Raw genomic sequence first — 16,834 nt, 5'->3', positions numbered from 1 at the left:
TATTAGCTGCTCTCTAGTATCTTTAAGAATATATATAAGCAGAACACTGTTTTTAGTAGTAGCCTTAAAGTATTTTGACTGACATTTGTTGACTGTCGAGAAATAGTATCTCAAAAGAAGTTAAGGTAAATATAGTATTAAGTAAGTTCTATAGATACTTCTATATACAGTGAAATATAAGTGGTTCCTTTTTTGGCTTAGGGAGCATTTATATGTTTAGACTTTTGAAATTTATTAGTGAGTTAAACTATTTCATGCATGAAGTGGAAATTTGAAATTATTCGACCAGTAATCGAACAAATTGGATATTTGACTTTAAGTATTTTAAAAATTAAGTGGGGGTGTAGAATAGTTTTAGGAGGGAGAGAATAAACAATTTTATTGTCCTTATACTGGATGCTGTGCTTAGAGGTTTTTCCATGTGTTGTCTCATGTGTGGAATGTAGAATTTAGCGGTTATTAGGTTGACTAGGGATCTTTATCGATGAGAGAACTGAGCTTATTTTTGGTTGATTACCCAGACTCTCCCACAAAGCTAATAAATGCTAGATTTGATATTTGTGTCCAGCCTTGACTCCAAAGCTCTACATCTTTGTTTTACTGTTTTCATAACAAATGTTCTACTACTTTGTTGGTAATACAAGAAGCCAATGGATCTAGCATATTTTATTCTAACTTTAGTTCTAAAAACAAAATAGAATAATTTTATGGACACCTAAGTGTCTTAAATGTTTTTATGTGTTCATTTATGCTGTAAACATTTAGTTTGCTGAAATGTCCTAGACATACTATTTCAGTGTAACATAAGATAGAAATGGAGACAAGTTGAGGATGTGTAGAGGTTCTTTCTTGTGAGAGTTTAAAGCAATTTAGCTTGCCTAATGTAGCATTCTTAAGGTTTGGAAAACTGTAACCTCGTCTTCATCTGTAATGACAGATGCTCATTGCTGAAGAAACTGGTCCATTAATGTAGACAACTGATTGTAATTTTCCTTTAGTGAATTAATAAGTATCTCTTTTTGAATATCACAAAATAAGATAACTTTGGTGCTGTTTTTTCAACTTCTCTTAAAAGTTCTATAAAAACCACAAAATTTAAGAGACTACATTTAAGATGGAATAATGTTAAAATTAATTTTTTTGTTGTTTTAGCACTTTTTCAGCCATTAACTCCAGGCTCTCGAGAATTCGAAGATGTTCTAAATATTCTCCATTCATCTTACCTTGAACCAACCTCGGTAACAAATTTTAACTACAAACGTGCTTGCTTGATACATAATGAACTTTTGGAAAAGGAGGTATGTTTTAAATTGTGCTTATTGTAAGATTCTTTAGAACCAGTTAATAGCCTGGAAGTTGGTTTATGTTCCTTTTCTTTAAAAATGCTTATTCTTAGGAAAGCCAAATTATGGAAAGGAGAACAAGTTTTTTTTTCTTCTAAATATTGATGTATCACTATTTATCTGGATAAATTAATGTTCAATTATGTAAAATAACTTAATAAAAATTAATCTTAAGCATAGGAATAGCTTACTGTATACTGGCTTAATTATAAATTTATAAGGCCCTTTGCTCTTTTAAGTGCTTGTTAAATGAAATTTATAATCTGTATTATGTCTCAGTTGGAAGATAATTTGTGAAATCAAATGTGTATTTTTTAAAGATATGCTTAATTTTTTTCCTCAATTACTGACTAGGAGTAGAATTCTCTTAATATCACTAGTAGAAATTCTTAGTGTATAAACAAAGTATTAAGTTTCATGTACAAATCTAGAATATTTTAATATTTAGAATATTTTTAGGAAAAGCCAGAATGCATAATTCTGAGGTAATATAAATGAGATGTTTAGCAATATTTTATGTGTTTATTGTTCCCTAAGGCACATGAAATACTATTAATTCTTTATTTTTGTGTGTTGGTTAACCCAGTGCTACCAGAATTGAGTTTTGAGGGAATCTGAAATTACTGGCTCCCCCAAGAAAATTAAAACCTTGATAGTTTGTTGTGGTTTCATGGTATGATAGGGGTTATTTATTAATTTTAAATGAAAATTTACTCTAATGATAGATTAATCATATTACTGAACATCAATAATGGCCTGAATACTGCATATAAATCTGTTAGATGTGAGCTCCATAGTTTGAATATGTATCTGTTTCCGTGTATCTAAAAGTCAAAGTCAATTTTGGGTGACTTGCAGTTTAGTTGTACTTAGACAAAATCGCTTTTTTTATCCTGGCGATACATCCGGAGCTTGTCTTACATAGTTGGCATTGAGGCTATTACTATACAGAAATGAAACCTTTTCCATGTTCTAATTGAGTTTATAGTCCAAAAGTTGGTCATTCAGCAGATCTATTAAATTACCTACTGTATGCAGTTCATCATGTTAAGTAAACTGAGAGATCCAAAGGTAACTAAAACATGAACTTAAAAATTTGTGGGAAATGGGGTGCTTGGGTGGCTCAGTGGGTTAAAGCCTCTGCCTTCAGCTCAGCTCATGATCCCAGGGTCCTGGGATCAAGCCCCACATAGGGCTCTCTGCTCAGCAGGGAGCCTTCTTCCCCCTTTCTCTGCCTACTTGTGATCTCTTTCTCTCTGTCAAATAAATAAATAAAATCTTTAAAAAAAAAAAATCTGTGGGAGATTTGGAATGTGGTAAAATTTTAATAGAAATTTAGTTAAAATTGATAAACATTAGATGCTTATTTGATTATTATGAGGTAAAGAGCTAGTTAGAATGAGGAAAAAAATTGAAGCACAGAAATCACAAGGAAAGAAAACACAATTTCTACTTTGGTTATATTTTGGATTTCTTAGGAATAAAATTACTGAAGCTCTTAGCTTGAAAGACATAATCACATACTAAGGAGTTAAATCTAAATTTATAGATTTAATTTTGTTTAGTTCACAGAAAAGCGAAGAGAACTGAAGTTTGATGGTCGTTTAGATAAAGAACTTTCAGAATCCTATGCATTTCTTATGGTTGATCGATACCAGGTAAGTGAACTTGTAAACAATTTGAAGATGTTTCCCTTGTAAGTTACTAGTTTTGCAATGTAAGAATACGCTTGATAATTATAAACTGGTATTTTATAAGTTAGTATAAATGATATGATGTGTAAATGGAAGAAATGATTTAGTAGGGCAAGGTATTTCATTGTCATGTGATTTACTTTTCAAATGTGCTTTTGCTTTAAATTTGCTTTTCAGATGCTCTGACCAAACCTGTTTTCTTTTCTTAGGATGTACTTGATAATGAATAAACTTCCCTTTATTAAAATAGATTATCTTTTATATTGTTAAATGTGTTGGGAACCATTTTTTTCTTCTTCAATTGAAGATGTTTAGATGGAATTTTTATTTAAATATTTTGCCAGTTCTAATTCTCTCTAAAAGGGAAGTTTATATATGTGAGTGGCATGAATTTTGACTGTCACACCTAGTATAAATGAAAATGGATTCTAGCTATGGTTACATTGGAAGCATAAGCCAGTTTCACATTGATATTTAGTTATAAACTGTCATATATATAAAATTCCTTAATGTAGAACCTACATAGTTTAGAAGCTTGGGTTTTATTTAGAGCAAGTTTACAAATTATCTTTTCATGTTTTTAATGTAATGATTGTGAGATGAACTGTTTTGTTTATTTAGGTCCAAAGCATATGTGAAAAAGGATTACAGGTGGGCCAGTCCAAAATAACAATTCTTGGCAGTCCTTCCATGGGTAATCTTTTTTTTTTTCCCATTTATCTACTATTAAGTTGCCACTTGAACATACATTATTTAATTTTGCTGCATTCCTGAAAATTAAATTCATGTATTCTTTGTTGTGTTCCTAGAAGAGGATAGTTTCAGATTCTATAATGTAAAACTAGTTTTGCCCTTTGTTTCTGATTTTGCATACTTCAAATTGATCAAAAATTACCTCTCGTTTTTTTTTTCTTCTTAAAGTCTGTCTAGTCCTGGTAATTTTGAGAAATTTGGGTTTGGTTTTTTTCTGTTTCTTTTTGTTTTTGCTTTTTTCTGGTTCTTTTTGTTTTTGCTTTTTCTGTCTTTGTTAAATATCAGCTGTCTTTACTGTCATTATTATTTTTTTTTAATATGTCATACCTTTTATCTTTCATCATTAGGTTAAAACCGGAATTTGTGTGTGCGTATGTGTATGTGTGCCCTTATTCAAATTCTTTAATTTTTCCCTCTTTGCTAGGTATCTATCTTTCTAGGTATGCTGATTTATTACAAGCTAATCCTTTGGAAGCTGGGGCAGTGGGCGATGTTGTTATTTTTAAAATAATGAAGGTAATTTTAACATTTACATTTTATATATCAAGGACAACATTTGATTTGGATTTTAGTTGGCCCTGTGTTTAGTAGGAGTTTGATTAAATTCAGAGCTTGCTTAGTTTAATATATTTTTGAGAGTGGTTTGCCATTTTTGATCTATTTGATTTCCCTTCCAAAGAAAAGAATGAAAAGAGTAATATGTTGGTAATGTCACTTAGGCTAGTGAATGGTGTTGTAAATAAAAATTTTATTTCCTTGTTAAGCAAATTCAAACAGCACTTTTTTTTTCATGGTTGTCTTTTTTATTGCTTCAACATTGATAAAAGGTGTTGAGTGTTACCAGGTATTAAAGGAAAGAACTGTTGTCATAGGTGATCTATGTTCTATAATGTTATATATATAGTCCATAATTAAGTTTAGGTCTTAAACTTTAAGTCTTAAACTTAAAAGGTTTTGTCTATTTTAGGGTAAAATAAAGAGTATATATGACCCCATGGGTGTAAAAAGTTTGGAATCTATATTAAATAAAAGTGCTTTGGACCCAACACCAAAGCATGAATGTCATGTGTCAAAGAATGCCAATAGAATTACATCGCTTTTGGCTTACAGAGCCTATGAGCTTACTCAGGTAGGTACCTTGTTTTATTTCAATGTTCTGACTTCATATCTGTAACCAAATCCTTTAAATTGTTTCCCTTTCTGTACCTTCTGCCACCACATCAGTTTAACCTCTGGTTTCCATATAATACTACCAGAGTGTCTCTCATTACTCTTTGTTCAATGTTTTCAAAACAGCTCAGAAGCATACTATGGCTTCCTAGACTTACAGAGTAATACTGAGATTCTTAGTCTCCTTCTTTGAACTTCACATTTTGTATAGTCGTTGTCCTCAAACACCTCATTTCATTTTGAAGCCTTGGCTTCTCTTGGCCTAAATTCTGGCCTAGAAAGATCTGCCTAATAAAATCCCCTTAAAAATTCAAGGGGTAAAGTTGAAGCCCCTTGAATTACCTTAATTCATGTCATTTTATACTATTGATTTGATAGGTGTTATTTATTTTAATTTACATTTTTCTAAGATGCAAACTTAGAATTAAATTTTATGCTTTACTCAGATATAATTGATATACAGTAAAAAAGTGTGTATTTGCCAAATTATAGTCATTATATTTTTATATGATTTTTGACTACAGTAGTCCTCCCCCGGCCCTTATCCTCAGGGATAGTTTCTGAAGCTCCCTGGTGGTTCTGAGGCTCCCTGGTGGATGCCTGACACTGTGGATAGTACTGAACTCTGTATATATTATGTTTTTCCCATGCCTGCATACTTATGATAAAGTTTAATTTATAAATTAAGTGCACAGTAAGAGATTAATCACAATAATAATAAATTAGAACAGTTAAGCTACAAAATTACTGTGGTCTCTCTCTCTAAAAATCTCATTGTGCTATATTCACCCTTGTGATGATGTGAGATGATAAAATGCCTGTGTGATGAGATGAAGTGTGGTGAATGATACAGGCAGAAGGTACTAGCCATAGTGTTAGGCTGCTGTTGACCTCCTGACTGTCAAAGGGAGGAACATCTGCTTCTGGACTGTGGTTGACCACAGAAGCTGAAATTGGAAGGTGAAACTGCATGTATGGGAGAGGCTACTGTATAAAGTAATGAATGTTATTTTTTTTTAACAAATGTATAAAAAATGTATATAGCCAAATGAATTGTGTGGGAAAAGGAGTGGTACAATAACACCTCTGGAGATGCTCTTTTTTTTTCTTTCTTTAATCTTCACTTTATTTATGTAAAATAAAATTTGTTCTTTTTTTTTAAACACTCAGTTGTAAGTGAAACTTTTTTTAATTGAAGTATAATTTACTTTTTTCGAAGACTGGGCAAGACATAATGTTGGGGGCTTTTAGCAAAAATTGTATTCATCAGAGTCATCTGGGCTGGCTCATTTGATTTTACTTTTTGGACAGTAGTTGCAGAATGCAGAAGCTTTTAAATAGGTTTTTTCTAACAGAACTTGTAAAGTAGCTTGATGTTTCCAAAAAATTTTCAGGCATTTTTAGAGCAGCAACAATATTATTGATAATCAGTAGTTTCCCAAGGGAATGGACTTTGAAGGACAATGCTTTGTTTGTAAACTAGGACTTTATTTTTTAATGAAAATCACTAGTCTGCAAGTCACAAAACCCTAATGAATGTTGTGAATAGGTGTAGGGGAGAAGTAGATGGGTAGTAAGAAGAGAATTAGCTGCCTTTGTCACTTGTGTTCATAATCTCTTCCACCTCCTCTTTGCTGCTTGTTCTGCAGTTGGAACCAAGAATATGTTTTTCTTTTGAAATAATGAACAGGGGTACCTGGGTGGCTCATATCTGTCTTGGCTCAGGTCTTGGATCAAGCCCCCCGTCATGTTCCTTGCTTATTAGCAGGGAATCTGCTTTCTCCCTCTGCCTCTCCCACCCACCCAGCTTGTGCTTTCTCTCTTGCTCATTCTCTCACTCAAATAAATAAAATCTTAAAAAATAATGAACAAAATGCTAGATTTGGTTGAGATTGTGTCCTTTGTTAGCATTTTACTTTTTTGCATCAAATAGACTTTTCTGGGCTGACTTGGGAGTTAACAAATGTCCATTTGTAACATTTTTATGAGGGGATTTGTTGCACATTCCCAGCGGTCAGCTTTTCAGAAGTAAGCTTTTAGAGTACCCATTAGTGCATCTAAGATAGATAAGATAGAGAAGTAGAATATTTTATATCATAAAATGAATATGAAGTACAGATTATTTTTAAAAAATTGACAAGCAGTACTTAAAGACAGTTTCTGTTAGAGGTACTTTTAAATGGTGTTATATTTCTCAAAAGTCAGGCAAATAAAGATTCTCCTGTGTACATCTTGCCTTCTTACAGAAGTTAATTTTGCATTTTCTTATTTTTAGTATTATTTTTATGAGTATAGCTTTGATGAACTCAGGCGAAGACCAAGACATGTGTGTCCATATGCGGTTGTGTCTTTTACTTACAAAGATGATATACAAACTCCAAAGTTTGTGCCTTCATCAAGGTAAGACTTAGGAGTTTTTTACATCATCCCGAATATTATTTTACGTGTTCTGCCTTGCTAAATTAGGAAGAACTTCTCCCATTTTTTTTCTTACCTTGCAATTAATTAGATGCATGAGTGTTCATGGTGACTTTTAAAAGGTCAGTGTGAAGAACATAATTTATATGGAAATACAAACTAAAATTTACTTAACCCTCACCAGTTAATCCTTTTTCTCTTGATACTGAAGTTTTGCATAGTTGAGTAAAATATAGTTTTTAAAAGTGAAATTTTGTGTATTAGCTCTCCTAGAAATGGGGAGCTTCTATAAAAGATACTCTAATTCCACCTCAGACAATTAAAAAATTAAATGTTTACTAAGGAGTCTAGGCATTGGTAATTTTTAAAACTTCTAGGTGATTGATTTTTATTGAATTGAGTACCACTCGTGATTTCTTGTAAGCTCTAATGTAAAGTGATCAAATATAAAACAGTTTCCATTATTTTTTTCCCCATATGGTGATTCCAGAAAAATGTTGGTAAAATTGATACCTATTAATATAAAAAGACTGCTTTAAAAAGCCATATTTCATGAAATACATACATTTTTGAGGTCAGTCCTTTCATTTGTTTTCCAGATCAAATCATGTGTTCATTTAGGTTGGAGATCCAACACATTTTTTTCATGTCAGCAAATAACCCTGGTAACCATCCATCCATAGCCATAAGTAGCACTTCGTATGATACCCAGACATTTGTGATTTTTCATTTTTCTTGTGGCTCTATATTTATGATTTCCATGATATATTTACATTAGTGCCTTTACAGTAGTAATCTTTAAAAGGCACCCAGCCCTTAATTATGAGGCCATACCTCCAGGAATAGTAATTTTCTTTGCTGCTTCTTTGAGTCCATCCTTTGATCTCTGTATCATTAAAAATGAGCATTGATTGAACTCATTGCTGTATGTTAAATGCTGCCATAAATGCTTCTGCTGCAGGATCTCTGCATTTGCTCTTCTCTTTTCCCAATTCATGGCATCATTTACATTTAACATTTTATCAGATCTCTCCTTAAAGGTGACCTTACCAGTAAGGTCTTCCATGATTTTTATTTTTAACCCCATAGCCTTAGTTTCTTTCTCCTTTTCTCCATGGCACTTAAAGCCATCATCATCTGGTAAACTATTTGATTTTTGATTGTTATCTGTTCTCATGAAATTGTAAACTCTGTGAAGGTAGGGGCTTTATTCATTCTGGTAATCCTGTTACCTAGAACTGTGCCTGGTAAGTAGTAGGTGCTTAGTAAATATTTATTGACTAGGTTTGCTATTTAATATTTAATTTAATAATAAACATTTAATAATAAATAGGTTTAAATATATATTGAGGCTATCTTCAAATCTCATTGCTAAAATAAAGTAATTTACAGAGACTTTAATGGACTTTGATGACTGTTTTTGGATAAAATACCTCATATAAATTTGGACAGATATGGTAATTTAAGACAAGTAATTGATCTTCATGTAGGTTTGGATCTGTTAAATGTTGTAATAAGTAGTTAATATGTTCTTCCTACTTGGATGAAGGGCTTAATTTTCTTGTACATTATACCATTAAAAATAGCACTATGTCAAGGTCCTGAATGTTAACTTTTCTTGTTACTGATGAATGTTTTTCTTTTTTTGTTTTTTAATTTGTTTATAGAGCTAACAGTTTCAATGCAGATAGAAACACAGGTAAGATTCTTTTATTTTCTTTAGTTTTGTAAATTGAAAAAATAAGTACATATGGTAAAAAATTAGTGTTTTGCTTTATTTTTATAATGAACAAAAATCTGGAACTTCAAAGGAGGTGAGGCAGTGTTATGATGTAGCTTCAACATTTGGTTGTTCAAGCATAAGGTCTCTCTTAGAAGCTGCTGATACTGTCAGTAGATCAAAGGATTTTAGTACTTTGATAAATGTAAAAAATAAAACAAGCTTCACAACTCAGCTTTTTAAAATACTGTATGTATCAGAGGTTTAGGATTTATAAGACCTAAAGAAGATGAAAGCAATACTGACATTTTCTGTCATCAAGTTTCTCCACAATGAAAAGAGAGTGAATAGAGGTATGAGATGTTACAGGAATTCATGTAGTTGACTGGATTTAATATAGTCTCCTTAGGGAGAACTAAGAAGGCAGTAAACATATTGTCTTTGCTCTTCAACTTTTCTGATAAGACATTTGGACAAATAGATTTGTTGTTTTTTGCAGCTGGAATAACACTGCAAGGGAAAAGATACTGAAACAAAAATCCTAATATTTGAATTCTCTTGTAAAGAGAAATGTCATGGGTGTTTTTTGTCCATTTTGTTTTTCGTTGCTGTTGCTGCTGTTCTACTTAAACGTTGTTTCTAGATGTGTTTCCCTTATTTCTGTCTAGGAAACATGTATTTGCTTCTGGGCTGCTAGTGGCTGAATTGTGTTACTCTTTTTATTTAGATAAATTTAACTACACCTTGTGGAAAGGACAGCTTTTAAATAAAGGAAAGCTTTTGTGTTATATTTCTCTGAGGTCAGCCACTCGTGCTTTTTTGCCTATCAAGCTGTAAGTATGTTATTTTATAAGAAAATAGCAATTAATGGTTGCTCGTTATTAAGTTTATTCTTTTGCTTTTTATTCTTTTATTTAAACTTTACTTTGATCCAAAAGAATATAAATGTCAATTTGTTTTTTATAAAAATCGGCAACTTGGGAGACTTAGTTGGCAAAGTGAGCCCTCTACTTTTCTGTCTAGGTTTGAGAGTGGGCTAAATAGTCAGGCACATTTATGGCATAAAACTTTTTCTGAGTGATTTTAAATTTTGAAAGTGATTTTTTTCAGAGTTGTTTCCTAATTAGATAAATTTTTCATTTAGTAATTTGAATATGATAGACTTAAAAGTTATCAGTTCTTTGTTGGAAACTGCTTTGATATGGTGAGTTGTTAAAATTTACAGACTGTTTTCATTCCTGTGCAGCATATACATTGGAATAGAAAGGTCTAGAATGATCTTTTGCTACCATCCCAGTGAATATTATGGGCCTTCGTGGATGTTTGAAGATTACTTTAACAGTTCGTACTTGAATTATCTTTAGTAAAAGGACAGCATTTTATCCTTTTTGGTTTAATAAAATTGGGGTATAGAATTAGCTTCTTGCTTAAAGATGGAAGGTTGGTGGTATTGCCAGGCTTTTTTCCTATTTCTGTATATATCTGGATTTTCCATATCAAATCCTCTTTAGAATCAGCTATGATATTAAGAAGTATGCTCTGCTTTACACCAAGAGCCTTGTGGGGAAGGGGAAGGAAATAACATTACTAGAGTTAAGCATACAGGTAAGGCAAACATGTCTTTTCAATTTCTTTTCAGCCCTGAGAAGTTAGATGTTGAAACAGTTATGAGTATTGATCATCTGAAGCAGAAAATTCCTCCAGCACTGTTTTATAAGGAAACATACTTAGGTCCAAGTGAAGGTAAGTAATTGAATTTTATTAAAATATGTAAAAAACAGATTTGATTTGAGTATTTACTATGTATTTTTTCTTTTGACAGTTTTGAAGAATGGAATGTATTGCAGCCTTTATGAAGTTGTAGAAAAAACAAGAATTGGAAGTAACATGGAGAGTTTACTACAAAAACTAGAGAAAGAAAAACTTGTGAGTGAAAGGTTTTAAAATGTTCCTCATTCTCCCTTAGAGATAAGTATTTGAATAAGTGATCATATTATTTCAGTTTATTTCATTTTTGCACTCTGAAAGTACCATAAGGTCTCTGTCTTTATTGCTTCTATTCAGCAAACAGTTTTACTATGGCCTTTAGTAGCCTGTTTACTTTAGCCGTGATGCTAGACCTTCTGCAAGCCAGTGTTCCCTCTGAAGTGTCTTTACTGTATTTTGTGATTGTGACAACAAATACTTATTGAATACCATTTTTTTTTAATTTTTTTATTTTTTATAAACATATATTTTTATCCCCAGGGGTACAGGTCTGTGAATCACCAGGTTTACACACTTCACAGCACTCACCAAATCACATGCCCTCCCCAATGTCCATAATCCCACCCCCTTCTCCCAAACCCCCTCCCCCCGGCAACCCTCCGTTTGTTTTGTGAGATTAAGAGTCACTTATGGTTTGTCTCCCTCCCAATCCCATCTTGTTTCATTTATTCTTCTTCTACCCATTAAGCCTCCATGTTGCATCACCACTTCCTCATATCAGGGAGATCATATGATAGTTGTCTTTCTCTGCTTGACTTATTTCGCTAAGCATGATACGCTCTAGTTCCATCCATGTTGTTGCAAATGGCAAGATTTCATTTCTTTTGATGGCTGCATAGTATTCCATTGTGTATATATACCACATCTTCTTGATCCATTCATCTGTTGATGGACATCTAGGTTCTTTCCATAGTTTGGCTATTGTGGACATTGCTGCTATAAACATTCGGGTGCATGTGCCCCTTTGGATCACTACATTTGTATCTTTAGGGTAAATACCCAATAGTGCAATTGCTGGGTCATAGGGCAGTTCTATTTTCAACATTTTGAGGAACCTCCATGCTGTTTTCCAGAGTGGCTGCACCAGCTTGCATTCCCACCAACAGTGTAGGAGGGTTCCCCTTTCTCCGCATCCTCGCCAGCATCTGTCATTTCCTGACTTGTTGATTTTAGCCATTCTGACTGGTGTGAGGTGATATCTCATTGTGGTTTTGATTTGTATTTCCCTGATGCCGAGTGATATGGAGCACTTTTTCATGTGTCTGTTCGCCATCTGGATGTCTTCTTTGCAGAAATGTCTGTTCATGTCCTCTGCCCATTTCTTGATTGGATTATTTGTTCTTTGGGTGTTGAGTTTGCTAAGTTCTTTATAGATTCTGGACACTAGTCCTTTATCTGATATGTCGTTTGCAAATATCTTCTCCCATTCTGTCAGTTGTCTTTTGATTTTGTTAACTGTTTCCTTTGCTGTGCAAAAGCTTTTGATCTTGATGAAATCCCAGTAGTTCATTTTTTCCCTTGCTTCCCTTGCCTTTTGCGTTGTTCCTAGGAAGATGTTGCTGCGGCAGAGGTCGAAGAGGTTGCTGCCCGTGTTCTCCTCAAGGATTTTGATGGATTCCTTTCGTACATTGAGGTCCTTCATCCATTTTGAGTCTATTTTTGTGTGTGGTGTAAGGAAATGGTCCAATTTCATTTTTCTGCATGTGGCTGTCCAATTTTCCCAGCACCATTTATTGAAAAGGCTGTCTTTTTTCCATTGGACATTCTTTCCTGCTTTGTCGAAGATTAGTTGACCATAGATTTGAGGGTCTATTTCTGGGCTCTCTATTCTGTTCCATTGATCTATGTGTCTGTTTTTGTGCCAGTACCATGCTGTCTTGATGATGACAGCTTTGTAATAGAGCTTGAAGTCCGGAATTGTGATGCCACCAACGTTGGCTTTCTTTTTCAATATCCCTTTGGCTATTCGAGGTCTTTTCTGGTTCCATATAAATTTTAGCATTATTTGTTCCATTTCTTTGAAAAAGATGGATGGTACTTTGATAGGAATTGCATTAAATGTGTAGATTGCTTTAGGTAGCATAGACATTTTCACAATATTTATTCTTCCAATCCAGGAGCATGGAACATTTTTCCATTTCTTTGTGTCTTCCTCAATTTCTTTCATGCGTACTTTATAGTTTTCTGAGTATAGATTCTGTGTCTCTTTGGTTAGGTTTATTCCTAGGTATCTTATGGTTTTGGATGCAATTGTAAATGGGATTGACTCCTTAATATCTCTTTCTTCTGTCTTGCTGTTGGTGTAGAGAAATGCAACTGATTTCTGTGCATTGATTTTATATCCTGACACTTTACTGAATTCCTGTATAAGTTCTAGCAGTTTTGGAGTGGAGTCTTTTGGGTTTTCCACATATAGTATAATATCATCTGCGAAGAGTGATAATTTGACTTCTTCTTTGCCGATTTGGATGCCTTTAATTTCCTTTTGTTGTCTGATTGCTGAGGCTAGGACCTCTAGTACGATGTTGAATAGCAGTGGTGATAATGGACATCCCTGCCGTGTTCCTGACCTTAGCGGAAAAGCTTTCAGTTTTTCTCCATTGAGAATGATATTTGCGGTGGGTTTTTCATAGATGGCTTTGATGATATTGAGGTATGTGCCCTCTATCCCTACACTTTGAAGAGTTTTGATCAGGAAGGGATGTTGTACTTTGTCAAATGCTTTTTCAGCATCTATTGAGAGTATCATATGGTTCTTGTTCTTTCTTTTATTGATGTGTTGTATCACATTGACTGATTTGCGGATGTTGAACCAACCTTGCAGCCCTGGAATAAATCCCACTTGGTCGTGGTTTGAATACCATTTTCTTATGCAGAATGTATACTTCAGTAAAAAATGAGACTATTCTTCTAGATGACACAGTGATAAATGGAGTTCCTCCAATAGATATGGTTTGTTTCAATACAGACAGTCCTGTATTTGAAGATTCAGAAAGAACAAGATGCTTGATGAGGTTGAAAAGAGATAAAGGAACAACACTAGAGTAGTTGAGAGAAAGTGGTAGGACATGAGGCTAGAAAAGTGTGTAGGGGGCTGTGTCCCTGCAGCCTTATGTAGGCAGTGTTCAAGTGATTGGAAGTTTAGATGTAACCCTAAGAGCAATTGGGTGTTTTTTTTTTTTTTTTTAAATACTTATTTATTGACACAGAGAGATCACAAGTAAGCACAGAGGCAGTCAGAGAGAGACAGGGAAGCAGCCTCCCTGCTGTGCAGGGAGCCCAACGTAGGACTCGATTGTAAGACCCTGTGATCATGACCTGAGCCGAAAGCAGAGACTTAACCCACTGAGCTACCCAGGCACCCCAGCAATTGGGTTTTAAAGGGAGTAGCATGAAGTTTTGATTGTGTGTGCAACATGATCACATCTGTGTTTTGGAAATTTATCTGGTTACTCTGTAGAGAACTAACTGAAGAGGGGAGATGAGGCATTATATTAGAGGGTGATAGTGGGTTGGAGGAGAAAGATAAGAATGATGATATAAGAGACTGATTTAAGGGATATTTGCTAGATAATACTTAAACAGATACCAATTTTACTGAGTTCAGATACACAGATTAGGTCAGACATCAGTTGTGATGGGTTCAGGAAGGAACAGAAAATTCATGCTATTATGCATAGTTTAGCTGAAGAGAGAGGAGGTAGTTACAGAGGAGAGAGAGGGGCTCATGTTCACATGTTGATGGGACATTGCAGTAGAGTGGGGAAGTTTTTTTGCTACCTAGAGAGACAGGGAAGCAGCCTCCCTGCTTATGCTACCTACTAAGGTATGCTACCTAGTAAGTTTTTCAGCAATTGACTTCCTTTTACTCCTCACTTTGTTGAGCCTCAATTTCCAGGTAGTCAAATGGAGGTTAGTATCAATGATTTTCAGAACTTACAATTGCATTTTTAATGGCTTTGTAGAATTTCATTGTTTACATATATGTTTATGGGTGGGAGAGAGTCAAATTATATGCAAAACTTAGAGGCAGAGATTATACACTTATGAATTGGTGGACACCTAACAATAACTTTTTTTTAGATTTTATTTATCTGAAGGACAGAGAGAGAGCGTGTGAAAACACAAGCAGGGGGATGGGCAGAGGGAGAGGGAGAGGGAGAAGTAGGGTCTCCCCGAGCAAGGAGCTGGGGGTGGGGGGTGGGGGGTGTGGGGCTCCATCCAAGAACTCTGGACTCATAACATGAGCTGAAGGCAGATGCTTAACTGAGCCACCCAGGTGCCCCTAACATAATAACTTTTTGACTAACCAGCTAGAAATCTTCAGGTTAGGCATCTTACATACAGATGCACATTTGCTACATAAGGATATACTTTTGTATTTACATTTCTTGTTTTGTTTTGAAATACAGCTATTCCTCATCATCAAAATCTGTTTAATTCCAGAGTTCAGGAAGTGAAAGTTTAGATGGTAGGTTAGGATATGGTGAGATATCCAAATCTCTTTGGTTCTTGCATTTCAGAGAATGAGTATTGAGTCTTGACAGTGAGTAGTTTATCAGAGAATTACAGTATCTGTTCCATTTCTAGTAGTGAAAATCAGAATAGGAAGATACTGGTATTTTATTCTTTTTTTTTTTTTTTTTTTTTTTTAAGATTTTATTTATTCGACAGAGAGAGATCACAAGTAGGCAGAGAGGCAGGCAGAGAGAGAGGAGGAAGCAGGCTCCCCACCAAGCAGAGAGCCCGATGCGGGGCTCGATCCCAGGACCCCAGGATCATGACCTGAGCCGAAAGCAGAGGCTTTAACCCACTGAGCCACCCAGGCGCCCCTGGTATTTTATTCTTTACCTGAGCAAATATTATACTAGGTTCTTGGAGGACTGGATTTTCCCAGAATTAAGAAATAAAGATTCTGTAGCTTAGAGGGCATGAATGTTCCACAAGGATACACTACCTGAATCTAATGGACCCTGGGTATTTTGTGGAGTTATACCTTTTCTACAGACCTCTGTGGAAATTATTCTAATTACAGCTACTTTCTTCATAGTTCTAATGATGATGGAAGATGCATTGAGGACTGTTGGGTTCTCAGTAATTTTATCTTGAGTATGTACACAGTATTATCGATCAGAGATTTAATGAATACCTCACAATAATAGATTTATTAGTCTTCCTTTGCCCTCATCCTTAACCTTAGGGCAACCCAAGGAAAGACAGGTCTGTTATCCTAGGCAAGTAGCTGGACATTCCACAGGCCAAGGACAAGGAAAATGGTTTTTCTTTGCTTATTAAAGGAAGAGGCTACTATCTCCCTCCCCTTCTGGAAAGTTCTCCTTGAAAACGTAATGGGGGCACCTGGGTGGCTCAGTGGGTTAAAGCTTCTGCCTTGGGCTCAGGTCATGATCCCAGGGTTCTGGGATCAAGCCCCACATCAGGCTTTCTGCTCAGCTGGAAGCCTACTTCCCCTCCACTCTCTGCCTGCCTCTCTGCCTACTTGTCATCTCTCTCTGTCAAATCTTTAAAAAAAAAAAAAAAAAGGTAAAGAAAATGTAATGAATATTAACTCCAACCCTGCAGTAAATAAATAAAATCTCTTCATGAGCTGCTTAGCCTTCTGGGACTAAAGACATCTCCAAGTTTCTGGGACTCCTTCATCGTTGAAATATTAATACCTAAGTCTTCCTGGCACATTGGGGCTTAACATAGGAACTAATCTGTTCTGTAACCTCTTGGCCCCCTTGTGTACTCACTTTGTACTCTCAGGGAGATAAAGGAAATTTAATTATCCTTTTCTCTCAGAGCAGTTACTTAGGTAATTGACTACAGATCTAATTCTGAAAATATGTGAGGAGTAATATATTTCTGGGGGAATGAAAGCAAACATTCCCTATCTTTATATTTACTTTTCTGTGTATTCGAAGGCTAGTTTTGATACAGGAGCACTGAAAAATCTAGGGAAATTTTAT

General features: G+C 34.7%; 1 protein-coding gene across 4 annotated transcripts in view; it reads left to right on the top strand.

Annotated features, from left to right (window-relative positions):
* The window catches only part of TASOR (transcription activation suppressor), a 56,966-nt gene that overhangs the window by 7,170 nt on the left and 32,962 nt on the right, over positions 1 to 16,834 (top strand). For all 4 annotated transcript variants that reach the window (XM_059161227.1, XM_059161226.1, XM_059161229.1 and 1 more), the window contains exons 2-11: positions 1,153 to 1,298; positions 2,909 to 3,001; positions 3,659 to 3,731; positions 4,215 to 4,306; positions 4,758 to 4,919; positions 7,236 to 7,360; positions 9,046 to 9,077; positions 9,826 to 9,931; positions 10,738 to 10,841; positions 10,921 to 11,024. In XM_059161227.1, the coding sequence (XP_059017210.1) occupies positions 1,153 to 1,298; positions 2,909 to 3,001; positions 3,659 to 3,731; positions 4,215 to 4,306; positions 4,758 to 4,919; positions 7,236 to 7,360; positions 9,046 to 9,077; positions 9,826 to 9,931; positions 10,738 to 10,841; positions 10,921 to 11,024 (1,037 nt within the window). The remainder of the gene's footprint in view (positions 1 to 1,152; positions 1,299 to 2,908; positions 3,002 to 3,658; positions 3,732 to 4,214; positions 4,307 to 4,757; positions 4,920 to 7,235; positions 7,361 to 9,045; positions 9,078 to 9,825; positions 9,932 to 10,737; positions 10,842 to 10,920; positions 11,025 to 16,834) is intronic.

Source organism: Mustela lutreola, chromosome 2 (assembly GCF_030435805.1).
Source record: "Mustela lutreola isolate mMusLut2 chromosome 2, mMusLut2.pri, whole genome shotgun sequence".
NCBI lineage: Eukaryota > Metazoa > Chordata > Mammalia > Carnivora > Mustelidae > Mustela > Mustela lutreola.
This window is presented reverse-complemented; position numbering and strand designations above follow the sequence as displayed.